Here is a 26146-nt window from a genome sequence, read left to right on the forward strand (position 1 = left end):
TACACATGTCTATCTCATCATGTCACATGTCACTTTGGGTATATAACCAAGCATTTCATCTTTGCTCTAAAACATGATTTACAGCATATTATATGCAACCAGCATTTTTTTTTTTTACTAGACCAGCATTCGAAGGGTTACACACAGAGCTTGAAAGTTCAGTGCAGTGAAATGTGGACGCATCCGAAGTTGCAGATTATAATATCTTGTGTTTACTTAAATGTATCAAGTGAGGAATGTGACACATTCTCTGACTGTGGAGAAGCAGCTTGACACAGACAGAGGCCCATAACTTCAGCCTAAACAAATATACTGTCATTAAGTTACATTAGTTATGTGAATTACAATAGATAGGTAATATAATCTCTTACCCACCCTGTTTTAAAAGAACAGGCAAATGTTTGATTTCATGAGGACAGCCATCTTTTTGGTTGAAAGGAGGTGACAGGGAGCATGAGACACAGTTCCAACTGTCCTGTGTGCTGATCACCCCTCCCAGTTGCTAGGCAACATGAACAACAACATAAGAAATCCCATCATGCTTTGCACAGCATCAGGGGAAAAAAGCCCGGGCAGTTTTCTTTGATGGGTGGAGCTTAGCTAAAATGCACCTAAAAATGATGCTTTGGTAAGAAAAACCAAGTTCTGATGCTGTAACACCAAGCCTTTTCAGTTCTGCTGAGTAGATTTTTAGTCCGAAGGTTCACTGTAAGTAATGTGTGGATGAAAAGCAAATAAAACATTTAAAAAACACAGACATTCAATGTACAGATGTAATGCAACACATACTACACTGCATTCATTCACAGTAAAAATACGCTACATAACCAAATCATAATAACAACTACATGGCCAAATCCTGTCAGTTCTGTTAGATGTTAATTGGTTACTTTTTTCGCTGGAGTGGTACTTTAAACATCATCTCTGGTACACAGATTTCATATATTACATTAAAGATACATATGCACATGACATATCAACACAAAGACATACTTCATGAAATACATTACATTCATTAATGGGAAGATTGAAGAGATGCCTCCTGAAATATGATGTTTGGCAAAATCTTACAACTATGAATTATAGCACTGTATACCTCTTAAACCTTCTTGCAGTCTGACATCTTCTTTTGGCTTTCCAAACTGCTTCTCCCACACTAGCATTTACTTTCCTTGTACTGGTTAGAGGAAATTGATACAATTAATTTTAGTGAGCTTCCTTTGATGTGGCATTATCCATAGTTTAATTAATGCTGCATCTTGGCTTTCACACAGCTTGGCTATGTATAAAAAAAATAGGATGAAGCACAAAAGATTAATCTTTTACTGATCTGTGAGTTAATTGTGATAATGTTTTAATTAAAGTTGCTGCTTCCACATCTAAATGCCCTGTTTTATTTCCTCTTCCAGATTAAACAGTTCTTTACTATGGTGAAACCAAACAGGCAGGCACTAAATTAATTATGGATATATAGCTTAAGTTCTATTCTAATTATTTTACGTGTTTTACAAAAAGGAATAATACTTTTAAAATGAAAGCCTTCGAAAGATTTTATATGTCTGCAGGTGTTTTTCGAGGCGAATCATTTTATTTTCTAATAGCTGAATGCAATGACCAGACCTTGAACTTTTTAGGCTAAGTTCCAGTCTTTGGGCAGAGTACATTATGTTCTGAAAATTGTCTATTTGTAGACATGATGTTGTGTTAGTCTTCTTCTATTTTAATTTCCCTGTACATTAGAATACAAGCTAAAGTTTTGAAGGTGCAGATTTCACTGAATTATTCTAAGATCTGTGGCTGTATGTTTTTTTATGTGACATTCTTTTGTTATTACAGATAGATCACATTTATTACAGCTAGATCAAATTTATTAAAAAAAAAAAACAGTGCACAACAGATATATTCCCTTGCAGGAGAAAACATGGGTATACAGTAAAATATGATCAACATAATTGCATGAACGTTTTTAAATCTAAAGAATGCTTTCATGGTCAATGTTTGTTTTAAAGAGAGTGGTTAAACCATACAAAATGTACTGGCAAGTCTATTGTGACTGTATTTCTGCAAAACCATATGGAGCAGAGTACTAATCAATTAGAATACATTTCCAACTTATAAGTGTATGTTTTGATCCGAAATTGTGAGGGCTTTCTACGAAATGTATTTTTTGTGAATTAAGGTGGCCACTAATAGTCCAATTTCTAGCGAAAATTCATTTGATCGGAAGTGAAATATCATAATACATCGATTGGCGCCATTACTGGTTAACAAAATTTGTGATCGCAAATTGCAAACTATCGATTCGTTATGATCGTAATGTCTAATTGTAACCAATCGATGACTGGAAATGAGGTTTTTATGATCAGAAGTGAACAATTCTTTCCATGAAGAGAATTTTGCTGAGGAGAAAGATGTTTATCTCTAAAGGTGGCCTCTAACGATCGAATTTCTAGCAAAAAATTGTTTCAGCAATCAGATAATTCTGCTAGGAAGAAAAATCGTTCACCACACCATCAACAAACTAATCTTTGCTTTCTATCTTTCCCAACCAATACGAAAATCCAAATTTTGGTTTGCTGAAAATCCAATCGGATAACTATTTTTATAATCGTTTGTAATCGATTGTGCCTATCAACTGAGAACCGTATGAACGATTTTTAACTAGAAATTGGACTGTTAGTGGCCACCTTAATGATTTATCTTTCAAAGATGCAGAAGAGGAAGCTTAAACTTGCACTAGCTGCATACATACTGGTTGACGAAGAAGATGAACCTGTTCAAAAAAGGCCTAGTGCAAAGAAGTGGTTTCAAAAAAAGATACCAGTTTTCAGACCAAACACACACACACACACACACACACACACACACTTTACAATCAAAACTATTCTCTTTATATTGTTAATTTCAAACGATGACAATTAAAGTACTTAAACTAAAAAAAAAAAATTGGTTTAGAAAAATTGTTCACTCCGCTATCAATGAACCAATCTTTGTTTCCTATCTATCACAACTGACAAGAAAAAACAAATTTTGGGTAATTGAGAATCCAATCAGATTATAATCATTCATAATCGATTGTGCCCATCAAAGGAGATTATTTACAACCAATCCGATCACATTTGATCAGAATTATCTGATCACTCAAACAATTTTTCGATAGAAATTGGACTGTTAGTGGTTACGTTTACCCAGTACTGGACATTTTGTTACTTGTTATGCATTTAACCCAAACCTGAACTGAAAATAAACTCATTAGAAAATTAATTCTATGCACTTGACTTGTGGTAAATAGAACATCAGTAACACAAAACAGGGTCTCATATTTTTATTTGCAGTTTAAGGGCTTCATTTTTAAACAGCAGCCCTCTCTGTCTGATATAAATTCCAGCACTAAAACCTTATCTTCAGCCTTTTCTCAGCCAGATAAAATGGTTTTGCCCTCTATTTACTTTTCATGAAACAGGATTGAATTTGACTAGCAGTAATAAGATTATCTGAATATATAACAACTCTAGCTTTTTTCAACACTCTCTGTAGAAGAAAGCATAAACAACTTCTTTTCTTAAACGGTACTATGTGTACCTATGTTTATCTCATCATGGAGCTTATTTATAAGAGCCAATTAAAATTGCCATGCGTATTCAGCTATTTGTGTAGCATTCTAGCAACATGAGCATTACCTAGGTAACACAGGTTATGCTAACTGCACATGACAATTTTAACTGGCTTTCATGGGTACAAGCAGATAACTTGCAGATATAATCCACATACTATATATACTATATGTAACCAAAACCTTTCCAAAACATTGTTTACATGCCTGCATGTTTACATTTATATAAACATTTTGTTTACTGGCCTATATTGTATGTAACGTTCATAAAGCAACAGTTGATTGCTGATTAACACGTGGCCAGAATATGAATTCCCTACTGTGTGTACAACTTAATCAACATCTAAAAATTATTAGAACTACATATTTTATCAGAAAAAAAACAAAACCTGTGGAATAGCAATTGTAACTGATCAAGCAGTATCATACCATGTGAGCTCTCTTATCTAGAGACTCCATCTGCATATTTCTCTATGTGTAAATATTAAAACATTTTTAACTACCAAACAATGCATTGGTATAAATCAAGAACAGTAGTCCTTGATATATTTAAAATTTAATTTCACAGTTTGTAATAATTCATATGTTAGAAAAATAATTTTGTGATATTACATTTACGCAGTAATCAGTATTACATTTAATCAGTATTAACTTCTTAAGCCTATCTGGACGAGTATTTTCTTCCAGATAGGCTCTACTCAAGTCTAACTGGACGCATATCCGTGTCCAGTTTTTAAGCATCGGGTGCGCTGCTGCAATGAGCAGCAGTATTTCCATGTCGGCGGTTGGGGAAGGGAAGCAAGGCTTCCCCGAACCAATCTCAGTGCCTGTAATAAATGCACATGACCCCGATCAGGGGCCATGTCCATTCATAAGTAAGAACGTAAAATGAAAGTTAAAAAAAGATGAAACACTTCATGGTAATCCAGGGAGTGTTTCTAGCGCAATCTAGTGGCAAAAAGTTAAATTACACACCACAGATTTTTAAAAAAAAAATAATATAATTCAATCACTTTCAAAGCCAAGTCCACCCTAACCCCCTCCCCAGTTACCAAGCAAATAGATTGTAAAAAAAAAAGTAAAAAAAAAATTCCATAAATAGTTGCCTTAGGGACTTTTTTTAATATGTATGTCATGAGGGTATATAACTGTTATTTTTTTACCTAAGGGCTTACAATTGATGGGACTCACAAAAAAAAAACCTTGAAAAAATACACCTCTATTTCCACATAATATATTGCCGCCATACATTGTACTAAGAACATAACTGAAATGTTGTGATAGTCGGGACTAATGGGCAAATAAAATAGGTAGGTTTTATTTATAGTAGCATTGCTTATTTTAACCACTTGCCGACCGCGCACTCATAACGCGCATCGGCAAAGTGGTAGCTGCAGGACCAGCGACGCAGATCTGCGTCGCCGGGTGCAGGCTAATAAATCAGGAAACAGCTTCCTGTCAATTCACGGCGGGGGGCTCCGTGAATAGCCTGCGAGCCGCCGAACGCGGCTCGCAGGCTAAATGTAAACACGAGCGGAAATAATCCGCTTTGTTTACATTTGTACAACGCTGCTAACAGTAGCAGCGTTGTACCAGATCAGCGATCCTCGGCCAATCAGCGGCCGGGGATCGCTGTCACATGACAGGCAGGAGCCTGTTAGAGGCTGCACAGGACAGATCCGTTCCTGTGCAGCCTCCGATCTCCAGGGAAGGGAGGGAGGAGAGGGAGAGGGGGAATCCTGCGGTAGAGGGGGCTTTGAGGTGCCCCCCCGCCAGCCACACGCAGGCAGGAGCGATCAGACCCCCCCAGCACATCATCCCCCTAGTGGGGAAAAAAGGGGGGCGATCTGGTCGCTCGGCCTAATGTTTGATCTGTGCTGGGGGCTGTAGCCCACCCAGCACAGATCTCTGTAATCAGCGCTGGTCCTTAAGGGGGGGGTAAAGGCTGGGTCCTCAAATGGTTAAGACTATAGAGGATGGAGTTGGAGAAATGGTGTATTTTTTTCTTTTTTTGTGTATTTGCCTATAAAATTCATAGAAAATAAAGTAATTACTGAAAACAAGTGTTGCTCACAAAAAAAAACAAGATATAAATCATTTACATGTGATGAGTAGTGATACAATTATTGGCGAATTAATGGGAATGTGTGTTTTGAGATATCACTAAAATTGGTACATGTTCATATGGTAAATTACAGAAAAATAAGAAACAATAGGAGGAGGTCCCTGCCCTTGCAAGCTTACAATCTAGATGGTAGTGGGGAGGAAACAATAGGGAAGGGGACACAGAGTTTAGTGGATGAGGTGGTGAATCTATAGCAACTTATAAGTCTGAAAAGTTTTTAGAGTATGCTTGAAGATTTCCAGGCTTGGAGCATGACGGAGAGGCTTTGGGAGAGAGTTCCAAAAAAGAGGTGCTGCTTGTGAGAAGTCCTGGATGCAAGAGTGAGTGGGGGTAACCAAGCTAGAGGACAAAAGGGTCTCCTGGAGGAGCAAAGGTTCTGGGCAGGGAGGTATCTGGAGATTAATAAATTGATTAATTAATATCTGGTATTTCCTATTTTTTATCAGTTTTAGGGAAACATTCAGTTTTACTTGGATACAATTAAATGGCTGTACTTGGTGGTTAAAAATTTGGAGCACCCATATATAAGTGCACAATTCTGCTTCTTTTTTGTAGGCATTTGCCCTTTTCTCCAACCTTCATCCAAAGTGATCTATGTGTATCTGATGTCTAATTAGCATACCTTATGCATGTGACATCATGATGTTGCATTGTAACATATGTGACACTATTGCACGTTGATCTTTTGAGACTCCACTATCATATTGACTTTAGATGACCTCCTTCTTAAATACTCCAATTTCATAACTTTAGTTAATGTGGACACATCTACCCAATTTCCTAGGACGATATGAGGACAACACATGTAACATCAGCCAATGTTCCTCTACCAGGGAGGGTTCTCATTTGTCATTTGTCACCCCTCAGTGAACTAATGAGAATCATTCCTGGGGAGAGAGGATCCCCATTGGTCTATTGTTTGTCCAATGGGGAGCCCCATGCTTCTGCCAGGGCTCCTATCTGGATACTGGCATTTCTCTTCTGCAGTCGACCAAGTGGCAGTGCCAATGGAATGCAATCCACAGAAGACATCTGAATTATTGGGAAATTGTATGTGGCACTGGCAACCAGTCATTAGTTCTGTTTTTTACTCAAACGTGCACTGAGCCTTACAAAGTGTCCTGGGAATATAAACTACTAACTTTTGGGAAGGCAAAATTGTTTTTGGCATAGATTTTCAGTGGAAGAGCTTGTTTTGGGTTAGCCTGCTTCAAAAAAATAATGGTCTACTTTACGTAAATGGGTAATAGATCTCTTTGACTTAAATGGGTAATACATCTATCTCATCAGTTTAGTAAGACAGTATTTTTGAAAGCAATACCAAATGAACTCATAGAACTCAGAGCAACTCCCTGAGCCTATGGCATAGTGGAAGGCAAAGCCCTACCTTTTTTAGAGGCCTACCTTGTGAATGTAAGGGCTGTAATTATTAGTTCCTTTGCATTGAGAAATTACATGATCTCTTTCAGAGAAGATCAAAACTATACTATTTTTTTCCAGGTTGGTATAAATGTGGTTGTAATTTGTATCCAACTCGCAATTGGGTCAATCAGGATCAGGCAAAACATTTGATTGGACCAATTTAAAGCTGCACAGATTTTTTTTCCTTATGTTCAGGGTTCCTGTTGAGTCTCTGGAAAAGACCAAAGAAGCAGAAAAAAATTGTCTGGAAGCTGTTTTTTGTGATTCTGTAAAATTAATATTCAGTAGGTGTTTTATAAATCTGTTTTCAAATGCATGCATAGATTTTCATGAAGAAATTATTTGCATGTTCACTGACTGGTTACTTCCATTTTATTTGTATCTGTCATAAACTGACAGTTCTTTGAGGAAAAAGGACATTCCTTGAGCCATGTCACTGTATCTGAAAAGCCTGTACTTTTTAATAAGGCATATGAGGTACAATATTATGAGCATTACTGGTATATATTTAGTTGGGTTCTTGAGTGCCTGAATTCGACTTCGCATGTAAAAATCAATTTCTATCTTTTCAGTTCACATCTGTGACTCACTGCTCTCCCATTATACTTGACATAAGTGTCATCTTCCTGTATCGACTCTCAGATATTAGGATCAGGGCTGCTCATCAGGATTCCGGATATCCGGGTAACCCGGATAGCTGAACTTTTTTACGCTATCCGATTCGGATTCGGATTCTGGATTTTTTTTAAAAAATCCGGCTAGCTATCTGCGGATATTTGGGCGCATAACGTGGATATCCGTGGATATTGCGGATATCCGGATCCGAAATACTGTAACTAAGGAGATGACGTGCTGAAGCCAATCAGTGGGCTCCCAGCAGAAGCCCTAGCAACCAATCACAGAGGGGAGCCCTGGCCAGCCCCACCTGACCTCATTGAGCCAATCAGAGGGCTCCCAGCCTAAACCCTGGCACCCAATCACAGAAAGGAACACTGGCCAGTAGTGGGAGCTGCACAAGCAGCAGGAGCAGGGCAATGCAGCAGCAGCAGGTGCAATGTGTGCTAGGAGCATGCCGGACGTGGCACGGTGCAATTGGCACTTAACACGTGTCATGTGTCACTTGGCATGTGTCACATGTCACGTGGCATTTGGCTTGTGTCACGTGACATGTGACCCGTGCCAAGTGACATGTGGCAAGTGCCACATGCCATGTGACACGTGGCAAGTGACACTTGGCAAGTGACACGTGGCAAGTGCCACATGACAAGTGACACGTGACACGTGACATGAGCCAAGTGCTACGTGACATGTGACACATGCCAAGTGACACGTGACACGTCCGGCATGCTCCTAGCACACATTACACCTGCTGCTGCTGAATTGCCCTGCTCCTGCTGCTTGTGCAGCTCCCACCGCCAGGCCAGGTTGCCACAGGCCACTGATACCACCTATATTTAACCCAAAACACAATTGCTGCGTAATTTTTTTGGAGGTGTCTTGGCTGAAAACTGTCATGTCCCAGTTGTGCGGTTGGACTTTGGACACAATGTGGGCTGCACGACCGACCGCTGTCTGGAACCTAGGCCTAATGTTAATTGCCATTTTTTGGGGGGAAGGGGGGATTTTAAGTCCCCACATCATCAATTAGTTTTTCCCTTTACAAAATAGTGATGCTACGTGCCTCATATACCCTAAAAAACATTTTTAAAGCAATTTAAAGGCCACTTTCGGGTTTTCTATCCGGATATCCGAATTTGCCCGGATATCCCGGATACTAGGGTCGGATATCCGAATCGGATTCGGATTGGAAATATTGAAATCGGATATCCGACCTGGATCGGATATCTGGGTATCCAGATCCGGGTCAATCCGGATTTTGAAAAGGGGTATCCGAGCAGCACTAATTAGGATATTTGTGAAAATATTTTAGGCAATGTGAGGAGTTTTGATGTATTAAATTACACCAGAGTCTCATCATGTATCAGAACTTTATTTATAAATATGTCAGGCAAACGCATTAATTTGCTTGCAGACAGGACTTAGCAAAATCGTCCCAGAGTGTGTGTGTGTGTGGGGGGGGGAATGGCACCTTCCTTTCTAATGCCCTACCTACTGTTATCTACTGTATATTCTGACATTTTTGACTTCTAAACCGGAATGGACATGGCGACCTAGTCGAGTTTACCCCTGCATCCACAGCCCACCCTTCTCGCACACTCCAGGTTCCTCCACACGTCTCTACTTGCAGACACCAGTAAGATGAAAGGCCATGGCACACAGGGAACCTTATAACTATAACAAGTCTTTCAGCCATGTCACTTGGAAGTTTATATTAAGCAGGGAACACACTTGCACTGTTAATTATAGTCAAAGGCCCACTCAGGAATCACAAGTTGTTTGTGTTCTGTTGTCAGGGTTTCCCCGTAATTTTAAATTAGACAGCTTTCTGCTTTTTGCGCACAATGCACATGAACAAACGCAGGAAACTGCATGCAGGAAAAAGTTTTGATATGAAAAGGTCCATTTTAATGTGAATGTGTATTAAAGTGGGATAAACTCTGACATAACACTTAATAAAAATGTATTTTCCTAATTTATATAAACCATGCAGTTACCATAATTTCTTTAGTGCACAAGTAATAGTGTCTGTTTACAAATTCCATAGCTGCTGTATTTATATATTAAAATCTATTGCGTGATCACTTCCCAGCTCTCTCTGTTTCTTCTATATGTGCAGCTCAGTTTCAGCACTGCTACTAATGTTTACTAACTGCAGCTGACAAAGGAATATAAACAAAACATAATGTTATCACCTCTTTGGATCAGCAACAAGCTTTCCACTGAAGAAGAAGAAAGTGCTGTGTTTTTTGTGGTAGTAGGTTTAAAGGGAACCTAATGCAAGACTTCCATATTTATTTCCTTTTACGCAATACTAGTTGCCTGGGTATCCTGATGATCTGTTTTGCTGCAGTAGTGTCTGAATCACACCAAAAACATGCATGCAGCTAATCTTGTCAGGCTTCAATCAGAGCACCTGATCTGCATGCTTATTCAGGGTCTATGGCTTAATGTATTAGAGGCAGAAGATCAGCAGGAGAGTCAGGCAATCTGCATTGTTTAAAAGGAAAAAAATTGGCAACCTCCATATCCCTCTTGCTTTAGGTTCCTTTTAAAGGGACTCCAAGTACCTCTCATGGGCATGCTTTTTATGGCCCATACTCACGGGCAACTAAACTCCTTGTCGCTTGCACACGGGAGCGTGTGCGTGACAGGCCAGTGACAGCTCGTCGCCAGGTCCCTCCGCATACACACGGCGGAGGGACCTGGGAACTGATGCGGCGGAAGCTGTCGCTGTTGTCCCTCCCCCCGCCGGAAGCGCCGTCTATTTGTTATTATGTTGCTGTCGCTAGTCCGCGTACTCACGCGGACTAGCGACAGTTGCGGCGGAGTTGCGGCGGCGACTGTCGCCAGGTGATTGAAAGTTTCAATCGCCTGGCGACATCAGCGACGGGCGACAGTTCGGGGTGCGCGCGCGTGCGTATGGGCCATAAGACTCTGAACAGTAATGCAAAGTACTTAAAGATGCATAACTGTCTGTAGCTTGTGCTCTCCTCTTTCATTTGATGCCTGAATTGCCGTTCTACATCAAATAGTTTTCATTCGATTTCAATTTAAAGATCGCGGCTGCCATCTTGGCTATGTTATAACTTCCAGGTCACCCCTGTCATCTCTGTTAGAGAAGTGCATCACTGAATGAAGCAGGAAGAGGAAGTGACACGCATGACCATTGCAAGAGGCTACTCCAAAGGGGTCATAGCAGGACTTTGTTGGAAGTCGTCTGGCTTAAAGGCATGCCCATGAGAGGTGCTCGGAGTCCCTTTAATGCTGTAAATGATCTTTTAGAGCAAACAAGAAATGCTGAGTTTCATACCACTTTACGTAAGCAGTTTAATGCCTTAATCATCCACAAAACAATTCAGCAGCTTTGCTGGTTTACTTTTGTTCTCCAACATGCTGCACTATAATTCAGCCTGAGGAAAACATTAGTAAAATGTCATAAATAATTTAGAAATCACACTTAATTGGATGCAGAATGTTGTAGTGAGTAATCTCTGCAACATGGCAAGTGACATGCCACTGTAATATTCTGGCTGGTGTGACATAGGACTTGCACAAAACTTGATGTTTGATGAGGTAATGGGAAGTAAAATGTCAGAACATCCCAGAACATGTTCAGATATGTAACCAACAATGTTTCCTTTCTCCTGTCATCATCTGTATCAAAGCCTGTTTCCTTGACCCATTCCTATTTTAATTACTCCACCACCCCTTCTTTCCAACCCCTGTTCTTGCTCAGCTGTCCTCCTGCTATCCAACACATTTCGGGGTTTATTCACTATTGTTCAGTAAGGTTGCCGTAACCTACTTACTGTATATATTACAACCTCATTCACTCTTGCTCACATAAGATTTATCTAATGTGTGAACCATTGCAATAGCACTCAAGCGCCGCTCTATATACAGTACTGTACAGCCGCCTGAGTCTTTCTTTCTGACTGAGGTCTGACTAGATTAGCTGCATGCTTGTTTCAGGTGTATAATCCCGATACTATTGAAGCTAAGCAGATCAGCAGAATCCCAGGCAACTGGTATTGTTTAAAAGAAAATAAATATGGCAGCCTCCATATCCCTCTCTGTTCAGTTGTTCAGTAATACTTGCTTGATTCATTATTTATATGTGACATTTTTTTCACATGTGAGTAGAAACACAAAGATTCCTCACTCTTCTCATCTTTCTTCTACCCCCTCCTAACGTCACTAATTCCCTCAGAAATAACACTGAGCATTTAAGTTTGTGTCCTTTTATGGTAAGTGATGACACCAGTACATTTTTAAATATAATAATAATAATCCAAACATTTGTATAGCGCTTTACTCCTTTCTGACTCAACGTGCTCAAGAGCTGCAGCCACTGGGACGCGCTCAAGAGGCCAGCCTGCAGTGTTAGGAAGTCTTGCCTTGAACTCCTTACTGAATACGTACTGACCCTAGCCAGGATTCCCACCCTGGTCTCCCATGTCAAATGTGGTGCCCTTAACAAGTACACTGTCCAGCCACTACCTGTCAGCTAGGTATTCTAATACCAGTACAGTATTTATTATTGAAAGAAGAAGCTTCTGCCTGGCTTAATCAAAGTCCTGGTTTCTATTCACCTTTATTAGAAAAGGAAGGAAGGAAGGAAGGATATGTTTTATAAAGTAAAACCTGCTTTAGGGCACACTTTTTATTAGAGTGAAAGCCTGGCAGTGATGCTGAACTCAGGGTTTAGTTGGGTAAACGTAAGACCTGCATAACACACAAATGAGCTGTGCTTTTGTTGTGTAAAATATACATTGATTGTTTTCCTTATTATATTAATTAGCATATACAGTATAGTAAATAAGTGATAAAATAGCATGGGGATTGCCAGCTTCCATGATTACTGCATAATGGACTGGTAAAGAGCAGGAAAAGACTTCATAAGCACGGGTTCCTCCCCAAAACTGTTTCCCCACAATCCTATGTCTGTCAGCAATAGGGATGGGGGTTTCCTTCAACTCTATGGGGTGTATGCAATTAAATGCGTTAAGCAGAATTAAGGGTGTAAAGTCTTACCGCACAATGAGAAAAGCACATTCAATACATTACATGCAAAGCATTATGCTCTACTCAACATTCAATAAGACTTTATGGATGTAATTCTGCTTATTTTTATTTCATACACCACTATAACCAAAGCCCTTCTCTTTGAGTGCCTTCGCTGTCTTTAGATATAACCAAGAATCGTATTGAAACTACCATACTTTGCCTTCCAATCACAACATGGCTCATGCCATACCTAATGGCTCTGATTTCTTACAAACAACGTACCCTTCAAATAACCCATAAATAACCCCCTTCCCATGTACAACACTCTTCCAGGCTTGATTTCTCTCAAGTTTCTCCTATTTAATGTAATTCTGTTCTTCGTACTGTAAGGCATTCATCCATCCTTTTTAAGTGTGAATAATCCCCCAAAACTTCCCCAAACTGCCTATCCTACCTCCACTGTTCCTTTATCATTCACTAAGAACTACTACTGAACTTGCATGACTATTTGCCCCCCCCCCCCCAAAAAAAAAAACCTGAATTTCAATAAGAAAAATGGGGTAAACAGTTGTCTTATAGTCAGTATTCTCTAAGGTTCAGAGATGGAGATGTGGTCACAGTTTGTTTCCTGCGATCTGTGGCACATTGCATCTGAAGTAGGTGGTTCTGGTGGGATCGGCTTAGGTGCTGGCGGGATATGGCTATATTTAGTTGATGCCTTATGTTTATGGGCTGCTGGGAATATTTTACAGAGCCATGTGTACTATTTTTTAGCAAGGAAAAAGGTCAATAATATGTCTAATAGTGTATGGTAATCTTTAGACTGTAATCACCTCATAATTTTTCATGATTTTTGTCATTGTTCACCTTGTAAACTACACCCTTATTAAGTGCTGTATGTTTTCTTTATAAAAAAGCATAATTATAATCATAAAATCATGTGTAGAGTACAACTCTGTCAACTTAAGGCTCCCTGCACACTGCAAATCCGTTTTCCGATTCCGATTCCGTTTCCGATTCCGATTCCGATTCCGTTTCCGATTTTCCTTGAATACATTCAACAGAAAAACGGATCAAAAAACGCAGCATGCAGTTAAGATTAAAAATCTGAATCGGAATCGGATGTAAAAACAGATTAAAAAGCGGAATCGGAATCTGAAATGCATGCAGTGTGCAAGAGGCCTAAAACAGACATTATTACAAAATTCACGTAACCAGTGCCGTAACATCCAGCATTGCTGGTTTACAGTACCGTGATAGCTTATGTATGTTATCATGTCATCTGTAATACAATGTAAACTGTAGTTTAAGTCTGGACAGGAAAGAAACTCACTAATTACTTTTTCAATTTTGCTGCAGGTTTTGTGGACTTGACTCTGCATGACCAGGTGCACCTCTTGGAATGTGCTTGGCTAGAAATCCTCATGGTGGGTTTAATCTGGCGCTCTGTGGAATTTCCAGGAAAACTTTCATTTGCACCTAATCTCCTACTTGACCGGTAAGTTTTATTTTAGTAGAAATAAATATAATATGAACAGGCATTGATGAATAGCTTCCTGCAGCCCCATCAGCATGGATCGCTCCCACGCCGCTGTCCTACATTGCCTCTATCGCCAGTACTGGGTCCCATCACTTCCGCCGGACGCACCCAGTTGTACGCATCCGCAGGGACTCTCTCCATCTCGCCGGCGCCTGCTTTATGCATCCACCTGCACAGTACGGAGGGAGCGCACTGCGCTTGCCGACTGGCCCTGACTGGCCGAAGACTCAGCCATCGGATCCGTTCGATCAGCGCTTATGAACACCCGCGGACACGTGATCAAAGTGTCATCATAGTGTACGGTGTTCGTCAATATAGCTCTGTGGAAACCTGGCTTGGCATTGTAGTGTACAGTGTAGAGGCGGTTAAGTGTCCTTGCGCCACCTCATAATGCACTTGCGGTAATCATCACAGTACACGTGACTATATTATGCCATTACAGCGAGTGCTGTAGAGGCGGCAAGGTATCCCTGTGCCGCCCCCCTAGTGTACTTGCGATAGTCGACACAGTCATGTGACTTTACTATGTCACCTCCCCGCACACTAGGCGGCGTCCTCTATCGTCTTACGTCATTGATGTGGAAATAAAATAAAAAGTAGTTCTCCTTCAATACAATCTGTAAAAGAGAGATCACAAATTTTCTCTGTGTGGTAGTCAAATCAGACTATACCATCAAAAACCATTCCACAGCCTCTACACCTCCATCATGTGGGATGGAGGTGTAGAGGCTTTCAACATCCAAAGTAACCAAGAGACAATCCGGTTCCAATGCAGGTAAAGTAGCCCGAAACAGCGGAGCTGTCGCTGATTGCTGGTGCATCCTGTTTTTATGATCTTTTGATACTTTAATAAAAGAGCTTTTTATATTGAAGACGGTGCTGACTCACTGCAATACTGTTGGAGGAGTCATCTGAGGTGCACAGGTGGCTGAAGTCTAACGCACATCGCAACCTTTCCTTGGCCCACCATTGGTGCTAGCCACACACTGGTTTGCTACACAGTGTAAAGTAAACAGTTTACAGCCAGGTTACAGTTCAGCTCTGCCTCCCCCTCTCCCCGATGCCAACACATATTTGCTACATTCAGCTGGTATAAACAAAGCTATTTTTTTTCACACACACTGTGCTGAGAGACCTCTGGAAAGCATTTTATTGTTGCTGGATAAAAGCTCTATAGGTATGTGGGGCTTACAGTTTCCTTGATAGCTGTTCTGCTGTTCTTTAAATGCTTGTGTGTATAGGGTGAGAAGCATTGGCCCACCCAGCAGGACTTAGGTACTTAACCAAGTAGTTGGAAGCCTCTGGATGGTCCAGAGGCTTCCTGGATCCTCATTGAGCTCACTATTCCCTCTTCATCTTCTAGCCACCCTTCTGGCTGTTGGCAATCCCATAGAGACTGGGTGTGCGTAATGTTTGTGCATTCCTCCATCTTTTTTTTTTTTCACCTCAGGGTTGCTTTAAAGCAGGGGTCATGAACCTTAATGGCTGAGAGAGCCATAAACACCACATATTTTGAAATGTAATTATGTGAAAGCCATATAATATGTGTCAAACTGGCACAGCGTGCATGCGCAGCAGAGGGCTCACATCCCGGGAGCCATGGTGATATGCATACCGTTCATCCTCCAGCAGTTGAAGTGAAGACACGTCTTCAGCTTTTCTTGGGTTTCAGCAACATCAGCAATTTCACCAAGAGCCAGACAGGAGAAATACAGACTAACAGCTTGTACAATTAGCTAACTGACTTGGAGGTTGATTCATTTTGTAGGACGAGATCCCAGCACATTGGCACAATAGGCTGCCTGTCAAGTGACAGGCAGCCTATTGGGCTAATCAAAGTGCAGTGATCTCGTCCAAAAAAGTCACTGGACCTGACAGGATCCATGGTGGGACAATTGGAGCGGTAGTTAGTTTTAGTAGTGTATGCTACAGCAGTAGTGTGGCAACTCAGAAAATGTTACTTGCTCTGCCACACTAAGCTGCGCTGCTTAAGCAGTGAATCAACCCCTACTGATTTCTCCGTGAGCCAGATGTAGCTATCAAAAGAGCCCCAACTGGGTCCCAAACCATAGGTTCCCTACCCCTGTTTTAAAGGGAACTCAAGGTAAGAGACATATGGAGGCTGACTTATTTACAAGATTAGCTGCATGCTTCTTCCAGGCATGTAATTCAGACACTACTGACCACAAAGATCAGCAGGACAGTCAGGCTACTTGTATTGTTTAAAATAAATATAGCAACCTCTGTATTCCTGTTTCCTGAATAAATAACGTAAACATTGAAGAAGCCTGAGAAAGTCTATCTCCTGTTTGCTGTGTGGAGAGTCAAGTGATCTCACAGTCTGTGAGACGGTGGTGTCGAAGCAAGGTGATATAAGAACAGTTTATAACACATATGTCTCTTACCTTTTTTTTTTTAACCAGGCAGGCACCTAATTTTCTTTTAAAATGTCTAAGTCCAGTAAATATATAGAATTACTGTATATTTAAATGTGCACAATATTTTTTTCGCAGATCTGAAGAGTGAAAAAAAAATCCCCAAAACTTTAAAATAAATGATAATGCATCTCAACAAAGTGGGTAACTTACAGCAGAGCCAATGCTGTAAAAACATGGACATCTTAAACTTTTTAAATGTTTAGTTAGTTTGATTTCTGTCTTTTTTAGTGTATTATGTTTCCTTTGTAACCAGCAGTAACAACTGGTAAATGTATTCTTTAAAGGGGGTAAGAAAAACATGGTGAGGTTCTGTATAAACTTAATTTCTGCTAGAATAACTGAGGTCTATTAGTACAAAATCTACATTTCATAAGAGAAAAGTTGGTCACAGTAAGTGAACTACAACAATGAACCTTAGAGTAGAAAATAATACCCCCTGCCTGAACAGATTTCTTAAATGTTCAATTACTGGACTGGGAAAAGAATGTTTCTCACCTCCTAACATCAACGTCTAAGCCGGGAAATAAAAGCTGGATAATGTGTAAGTTGTTATGTAAATCATTCATACAGAAGGGCCGTGGCACATGTGTAGGTAGACATACAAATATCTGGGAAACTCATTACTCATGTATCTAATGCAAAGCAAATTCAATCTCAAGGAAAAACTATATACAGTATCTAAGGTCATATGAACTATTTATTATTACTTGTGGCCATTGTTAACCACTTCACCTCCAAGGGGTGTAAACATTCGTCTATACAAGTTAATGAGAAATGAATGGGCAGATAAAATTGCTCTGGTGCTGAAAGTAGCCTTTTTTTGTAAGACCAAGAAAGTAGCCTTTTTTGAGATTCAACATTGTTGTTTAAAGAGAACCTGAGAAGAACAACACCTCAGGATGTATACTTACCTGGGGCTTCCTCCTATGCTGTCTGGTCCCTTGGCTTCCATCCGGTCCCCTCCGTTGTTCCGCAGTCTGGCGGCCTAAATTCCCAGACTGGCCCAGTTGCGGGTCACTGCACATGCTTGGCTCTAACCACGCACACTCCCCGATCATAGTCCCGTGGTCGGGAGCATTCTGTACATGTGCAGTTCTTTAGGACTGTAACTATGCACAGAATGCTCCCAGCCAGAGAGATGCAATTGAATGGTGTGAATGGTGTGTGCAGCCAGAAACACACATAGCCTCACAGTGGCTCAACAGAGGAGACCAGACATAGTCCGAAGGACCAGACAGATTACTGGGGGCTAGAGGAAGGCCCAGGTAAGTATAAATACTGATGTGTTCTTCATTTCAGATTAAGGGAGTGTATTTATGGAAAAGTACATCATTTTGGACATTTTTACTGTACTTTGCAAGTGTCTTTTTGCACAAAATTCTGAAAACATCTGCTTCAATTATGAGTTGATGAAGTTAGAGTTTGCAGTCTTTTTCATTGACAGCATTAATAAAAAACAGATATTATTCATTAAGCAATATGATGTTATTTATTTTTGCTTTGGTCTGCAATATCCGTTGGAGGGACATAGTAACAGACCTTACAGCTCAGTGGCCCAAAAGCTGTTCACCACTCTTCTGTATTCTGACATGGGGGGAAATCACTTGAACTCCAGTCCTGAGCACTGTCATTGGCTATTCTGCATCACAGGAAGTAACTAGCGTAATGCAGCTGACTCCTTCACTGCTGCCAGTATTGCAAAAGGCAATCATTGGTCTTTGGAGTGAACCAAAGCAGAAAAGAAACCAAAGTTATCTTGGTTGTATTATGTGACCTCTATCTTAAAGTGGACCTGAACTCTTGCACAGGACAGAAGGAAAACATATAGAAATGCACCCTATATGTATTTAGAGAGTTTAATTTGTCTAATTACCCCTCATCTGTGACTAAGCACAAGTTGTAATTTGATCCCCCAGCTGTATCAGCTGTCTGCCATGGCAGAGACCTAATTGGTAAACACAAGATATTGGCAATATGTCTGCTTCCATGAAAGCAGAAAGTAGAAACACTGCAGATTTATTGCAGGATGTGTATCAGCTGTAACAAAGAAATGCTTTTCTTTAAAGGTTATTATGCTGTTGCATAATTTATAGAGCAGAGAGGAAGTCCTGATTTCAGGTCCGCTTTAACCCACAGTTTCCTTTAGTTGTTAAAAATCTTTTTCTATGCTGCTTGAAGAATCTTGTTAACTTGTTTTCAGTCATTGCTCTCTTGAGCTGCTTGCATTCTTCTGTGTTTATTAACCAGCTCCCGACCACCTTGCGCCAGTCAGCGGTGGGAGTGTGGAGTGTGGGGACCGTCCAACGCTGATTGGCGTCAAAGTGTGGTGGGTGGGATTAGAAGGGAGCGTGTGCTCGCCTGCGCGTTCCCTGCGGAGACACAGAGTGGGGATTCGTGATCAGCCTGCCAACCGTGATCGGAGCTGGCAGGCTGAATTAAAGAAAAATAAAAGCAATTTACATTTGTACAGCACTGCGTTCTAGCGTAGCACTGTACAGGGGACAGCCAGTCACTTAACTGTGCCTCCCAACGGCTCACAACGTGATCCCATACATGAAGTGTATTGTATGGATCGCAGTATAGGGCCAATTTGTGTGTGTGTGGGGGGGGGGGAGGATTAATAAAAAGAAATAGGGGCTTTCATTTAAAAAATAATAGATTTTAATTAATAAATAAAAAAACGCTGCAGCAATCAGAGACCACCAAAAGAAGGCTCTAGGTAGAAGTAGTATAGGTAAAATTAATTTGGGTGCTAAGCTGTATGGCCGAGAAATAAATCGTTAAAGTGGCGAAGTGCCTAATTGTAAAAAATTGCCTGGTCACTAGAAGGGTATAAACCACTGGTCCTCAAGAGGTTAACCCCCTTGGCGGTATGAAAAATACCGCCAGGGGGCAGCGCAGCAGTTTTTTTTAAATTTTTTTTTTTTAAATCATGTAGCGAGCCCAGGGCTCGCTACATGATAGCCGCTGCTCAGCGGCATCCCCCCAGCCCCGCCGATCGCCTCCGGATTTCCTGGAGGGCTTCCCCCGTCGCCATGGCGACGGGGCGGGATGACGTCAGCGACGTCGGGACGTCATTGGGAGACCCGATCCACCCCTTGGCGCTGCCTGGCACTGATTGGCCAGGCAGCGCAGGGGTCGGGGGGGGGGCCGCGCGCCGCACTGGATAGCGGCAATCGGGGGCGCGGCGGCAGCGATCGGGGTGCTGGCGCAGCTAGCAAGGTGCTAGCTGCGTCCAGCAAAAAAAAAATTATTTAAATCGGCCCAGCAGGGCCTGAGCGGCACCCTCCGGCGGCTTACCCCGTGTCACACACGGGGTTACCGCTAAGGAGGTTAAAGAGACACTAGCAGAAGTACACAACAGAAATTTCCCTACTTAAAACAGAAGATATTTGCAATTATTCAGGTTGGGGTGAGTATATGAGGTGTCCCACAATGCATCTCTGCTGAATATGCAACTCATCCCTTGGATGTCCCAGAAGCTAAACACACCTCCAGAATGCAATGGTGTGTCAGCTTGTTAATATTTACTTTCCATATATTGTTTAAACCTGCAACAAATAAAACAAAAGGATTTATACTTACTTGGGGCTTTCTCCAGCCCCTGTAGTCTGTCCAGTCCCATCTGCTCTCCCGTTGCCAACCCCAGTAGTCACTGATTACTGTGCATGCGCAGCCCTGGCCGCATACCTCCTTGGTTGAGCTCGAATAGCTGGAGCATTCTGCACCTGTGGAGTTAATTAAAGCTTGTAATTGCACAGGCACAGAATGCTCATGGCCATGGGAGTGCAACTAAGAAGTAATAACTAATGCAGAATGATTGGCTGAAGCCTCTTTCCTTACCGTTTTCCCCTCCCACACCTCTGTTCCTTTCTCATTGGCCAATATTTCTTATGCTGAGGCAATGCACTTTTGTATTTATTAGTTTATTTATTTATTGTATTTATAAAGCGCCAACATATTACGCAGCGATGGCAACATATTACGCAGCGCTGATGTAAAAAGCCGCATATGGGGAACCTCATATGCGGCTTTTTACATACAGCAGCACTTTATTTGGTCTAAGTAAGTGGGCTAGATCCCACGAAACGCGCTGCCTGTGCTTACTATCTCTAATAAATTATTCCAACATAAGTGATTGTCTTCTGTGAGGTAAGCCACCTCATCCTTTTATTTTTAGTGTTTTTAGAGTGTTTTATGCCCACTGGGCACCTCTTCACCCTCCTTGCTGCCTATACTCTCCCGGCTCTATGGTGAGGGGATTCTCATACACCAAACCTGAGGTGGAATTCCGCCACCTCGCATAGGTTACAGTGCTTGAGATTTTTCTAGAGAACGACTGCCAGGTTAAAGTCACTCCACCTGCCTGAAGTAGTCGGTTGCCCCCTTTGTGCAACCCACCTTTGTGAGTAGTCGGATGCCCCCTTTGTGCAACCCACCTTTGTGAGTGTTCGGTTGCCCCCTTTGTGCAACCCACCTTTGTGAGTATTAATTTGTCAAATACCTTCTCACATATTCATTCACCTGTGACGTACTGCACCATTTGTGCTCCCGTTGTCTTAGTGTTTTTTCCTCAGTATCTTGTGGGTGGAAGTGTCTGAACACTGGGAGGAGAGCGGGGAATGATACACACGTTGAGTAAGGAAGGAAATTATGTCAGGATTAGCCTAAATATAGACACAGTCACAATAGAAAATCCTAAGAAGGATTTTCTCTTTTTTTTACTATAGAAGAATCATTAAAATCAAAAAGTGGACAGTGCAATACATATGTTATGTAAGTAAAGCAAGTATTTATCTTATATATGTTTTTTTTCTGAGATAGTATGGCTGACAGCTCCTCTTTTAGAGAGCAGTGTTGTCTCTATTCAAATTAACCCCTTCCTGACTGCCTAATGCCCATAGGTGTCGGGAAGGTGGCAGCCTTAGGACCACATAACGCTGAAAGGCATCAAGAGTGGTGGGCGGGGATTGCAGGGGATCACGCGCACTGATGCATGTGCATCCGTGCTTGCGTGACGGAGCTCCGCTCCATCATCAGTCTACCAGCGATGATGATAGACCATCAGTCTACCAGCGGCAATCGCCGCTAGGAGACTGTTCACCGTCTATTTACATTGTACAGCGCTGCGATCTACTGCAGCGATGTACTGGGGACAGCCGTGTCACTCGGCTGTCCCCTGGAGAAGCTCTGATTGTGATTCCCTCTTATAGGCTGACGCATAAGCTGAGAGGCAATCGCCCGGATTTGCTGGCAGGGGGAGTGATGGAGGGGAGAAAAATAATAAATAAAAAATATAAATTTTTAATACAAAAAATTAATAAAATAGACCTGCAGCAGCAATCAGAGCCCACCAACAGAAAGGAGGGGGGGGGGGGGATTCATTTGTGTGCTAATTTGTATGGCTCTGCAGCGAGCTATTAAAGCTGCTGAGCACTGAATTGCAAAAAATAACCTGGGGGGTGTCTATGATCCTCAAGTGGTTAAGCAGTCGAGCAGCAAGTCAAATACAGAGGAGCTGTCTGGAGAAACAAACAGAAGCAAATGAATTTAATTTGGTGGAAAAACAATGCTGACAACAAAAGGGTGCTGAAATGTCTAAATGCTCACCATTTCTTTTTCACACATACAATATTATCTCGTAAATTTATTTTTAGTTCAGGTTTGCTTTAGTGAACTTTCAGCATTTATTGCGTATTTCCTTTTTCCATGTGAAAAAAGGAAAAACTAGCTTGGCCACCAGTGGTGCAATTCAGGAATGAGACCTTAACAATTAAAAAATTGAAGCTTAAAGCAAACTGGTTTCAATAAATAAATTTAAAAGTTGAATACATTATGGATGATGAGATAGGCCTGTGCATTATCTGTATTCTTCTTTGTGCTCTTTTAATTTTTATAATTCATGTTTTCAATCTCTTGGGGGCTACAGGAAGCCTGTGGCTCTGTGCTCGACATTTGCGTTCTTCAGTGTATGTGAGAGTTATGGCCCATACTCACGGGCTACAATTGTCGCCGCAACACATGGCGCGCGCGTGTTGCGGTGACAGGTCGCCCGCGAGTATGAGGCATTGCACGGGTGCGCACCCCGAACCGTCGCTCGTCGCTGATGTCGCCAGGCGATTGGCGCGGTCAATCACCTGGCGACAGTTACCACCGCAACTCCGCCGTAACTGTCACTAGTCCGCGTGAGTATGCAGACTAGCGACAGCAACATGATTGAAAATAGACGGCGCTTCCGTCGAGGGGGAGGAACGTCGGCGACAGCTTCCGTCGCACAGCTGATCCCTCTTCCGCGTGTGTACGCGGAGGGACCTGGCGGCGAGCTGTCGCCGGCCTGTCGCGCACACGCTCACGTGTGTTGGCGACAGGCCGCTTATGTAGCCCGTGAGTATGGGCCATAACTGTTGGTTACCTTTAAATGACTGGTTGCAATAGCCATAAAGCAACCATGTGTCCCACACATGCGGACCTGACCTTCAGGGCCCGTTTCCACCTTCAGGGCCCGTAAGCCACCTCATCCTTTTATTTTTAGTGTTTTTAGAGTGTTTTATGCCCACTGGGCACCTCTTCACCCTCCTTGCTGCCTATACTCTCCCGGCTCTATGGTGAGGGGATTCTCATACACCAAACCTGAGGTGGAATTCCGCCACCTCGCATAGGTTACAGTGCTTGAGATTTTTCTAGAGAACGACCGCCAGGTTAAAGTCACTCCACCTGCCTGAAGTAGTCGGTTGCCCCCTTTGTGCAACCCACCTTTGTGAGTAGTCGGATGCCCCCTTTGTGCAACCCACCTTTGTGAGTGTTCGGTTGCCCCCTTTGTGCAACCCACCTTTGTGAGTATTAATTTGTCAAATACCTTCTCACATATTCATTCACCTGTGACGTACTGCACCATTTGTGCTCCCGTTGTCTTAGTGTTTTTTCCTCAGTATCTTGTGGGTGGAAGTGTCTGAACACTGGGAGGAGAGCGGGGAATGATACACACGTTGAGTAAGGAAGGAAATTATGTCAGGATTAGCTTAAATATAGACACAGTCACAATAGAAAATCCTAAGAAGGATTTTCTCTTTTTTTTACTATAGAAGAATCATTAAAATCAAAAAGTGGACAGTGCAATACATATGTTATGTAAGTAAAGCAAGTATTTATCTTATATATGTTTTTTTTCTGAGATAGTATGGCTGACAGCTCCTCTTTTAGAGAGCAGTGTTGTCTCTATTCAAATTAACCCCTTCCTGACTGCCTAATGCCCATAGGTGTCGGGAAGGTGGCAGCCCCAGGACCACATAACGCTGAAAGGCATCAAGAGTGGTGGGCGGGGATTGCAGGGGATCACGCGCACTGATGCATGTGCATCCGTGCTTGCGTGACGGAGCTCCGCTCCATCATCAGTCTACCAGCGATGATGATAGACCATCAGTCTACCAGCGGCAATCGCCGCTAGGAGACTGTTCACCGTCTATTTACATTGTACAGCGCTGCGATCTACTGCAGCGATGTACTGGGGACAGCCGTGTCACTCGGCTGTCCCCTGGAGAAGCTCTGATTGTGATTCCCTCTTATAGGCTGACGCATAAGCTGAGAGGCAATCGCCTGGATTTGCTGGCAGGGGGAGTGATGGAGGGGAGAAAAATAATAAATAAAAAATATAAATTTTTAATACAAAAAATTAATAAAATAGACCTGCAGCAGCAATCAGAGCCCACCAACAGAAAGGAGGGGGGGGGGGATTCATTTGTGTGCTAATTTGTATGGCTCTGCAGCGAGCTATTAAAGCTGCTGAGCACTGAATTGCAAAAAATAACCTGGGGGGTGTCTATGATCCTCAAGTGGTTAAGCAGTCGAGCAGCAAGTCAAATACAGAGGAGCTGTCTGGAGAAACAAACAGAAGCAAATGAATTTAATTTGGTGGAAAAACAATGCTGACAACAAAAGGGTGCTGAAATGTCTAAATGCTCACCATTTCTTTTTCACACATACAATATTATCTCGTAAATTTATTTTTAGTTCAGGTTTGCTTTAGTGAACTTTCAGCATTTATTGCGTATTTCCTTTTTCCATGTGAAAAAAGGAAAAACTAGCTTGGCCACCAGTGGTGCAATTCAGGAATGAGACCTTAACAATTAAAAAATTGAAGCTTAAAGCAAACTGGTTTGCGTTATCTTGCATAGAAGTATAGCAAATAACAGCAGTTATTGCTAGATATTTCACTTTGTAAAAAGCAGGTAAAATGGACAAATTACAATAACTCATAACATTACAATCTGATAAGAGCATTCGATGAAGATTTAGCAAATTAGAAAATCTTCCACAGGGTTATTTTAAGGGAACGAAAGATTTATACAAATCTATCTAGTCTCATAACCAAAAGCCCTTTGTGTACAATATCAGCCTATTTGCAAGGGGAGTTGCTTTAATTCATGTCAGGAAATTTTCACCTGCCAAATTTTCTAGTGCAAAAGTGGGTCAGCACCTCCTTTAAAAAAGAAGTATCAAGCTCTTAAATATCAAGAAAAATATTGCTCCTAATGTCATGCTTTAAAAGAAGTATAAAGGGAACATAAGGGCTGATGTATAGTGACACCCCTGCTGTTTCATGCAAAAAAAAAAAAAAATATACTTTCCTCAGGCCAGAGGCATAGCAAGGGTTTTTAGCAACCGGGGACAAATACATTTTTTGCGCCCTTTGGGGAAGCCTGCACAGTGCAACATGATGTAGAGCTGACTTGCTTGATCGGGTGTGTGGCGGAAAGTGAGTGACGAAGGCGAAGGAACCCCGGTGCTGTCTCCACTATTGTAAAATGTTGCTGCCCGTTGCAGTATACTTTACCTGTCTGTGTCCGCCACTGGCTCTGTCTTCATCCACGCACTCCAAGGCATGATTGCCAGCATAATGTGGATGCATGTATGATGTCTCACAAGCGTCCATGTATACCTCGGCAACCACGTGGGGCGCGTAGATGAAGACAGAGCCAGCAGAGAACATGGACAGGTAAAGTATACTGCACCATGCACCAATGGGAGAGTGCCGGGGACTGAGGCGGCGGATGCAGCATCTTAAGGCTGATTCCCGAGACATTTCATGCTGAAATGGATCAGGAATCAGCCTGTGGTGTATGGGCAGGCAACAGATCTCACTCCAATTAGATTTGATCAAAGAGAGAGATCTGTCTCTTGGTCGATCTGCCCATCCATCTTCTGATGTATGGCTACCTTTAGGATTACAGATCACAAGATTAGGGTGATTTAATTGTGAGAAGAAGATGGGAGGGAAGAGAGAGTGGGAAGAAGAGGAAAGGACAGGTAAAGAGAAGGAAAGGAAATAGTGGGAAAAGAAAAGTGAGTGGGAGGAAAGTGAAGAGAAAGGAAAACAACAAGAG

At 41.9% G+C, this 26146-nt stretch overlaps 1 protein-coding gene across 4 annotated transcripts in view; it reads left to right on the top strand.

Annotated features, from left to right (window-relative positions):
- Window positions 1-26146, top strand: part of ESR1 (estrogen receptor 1) — a 290562-nt gene that overhangs the window by 235095 nt on the left and 29321 nt on the right. For all 4 annotated transcript variants that reach the window (XM_068232004.1, XM_068232006.1, XM_068232005.1 and 1 more), the window contains one exon: window positions 14148-14286. In XM_068232004.1, the coding sequence (XP_068088105.1) occupies window positions 14148-14286 (139 nt within the window). The remainder of the gene's footprint in view (window positions 1-14147; window positions 14287-26146) is intronic.

Source organism: Hyperolius riggenbachi, chromosome 4 (genome assembly GCF_040937935.1).
Source record: "Hyperolius riggenbachi isolate aHypRig1 chromosome 4, aHypRig1.pri, whole genome shotgun sequence".
NCBI classification, from domain to species: Eukaryota; Metazoa; Chordata; class Amphibia; order Anura; family Hyperoliidae; genus Hyperolius; species Hyperolius riggenbachi.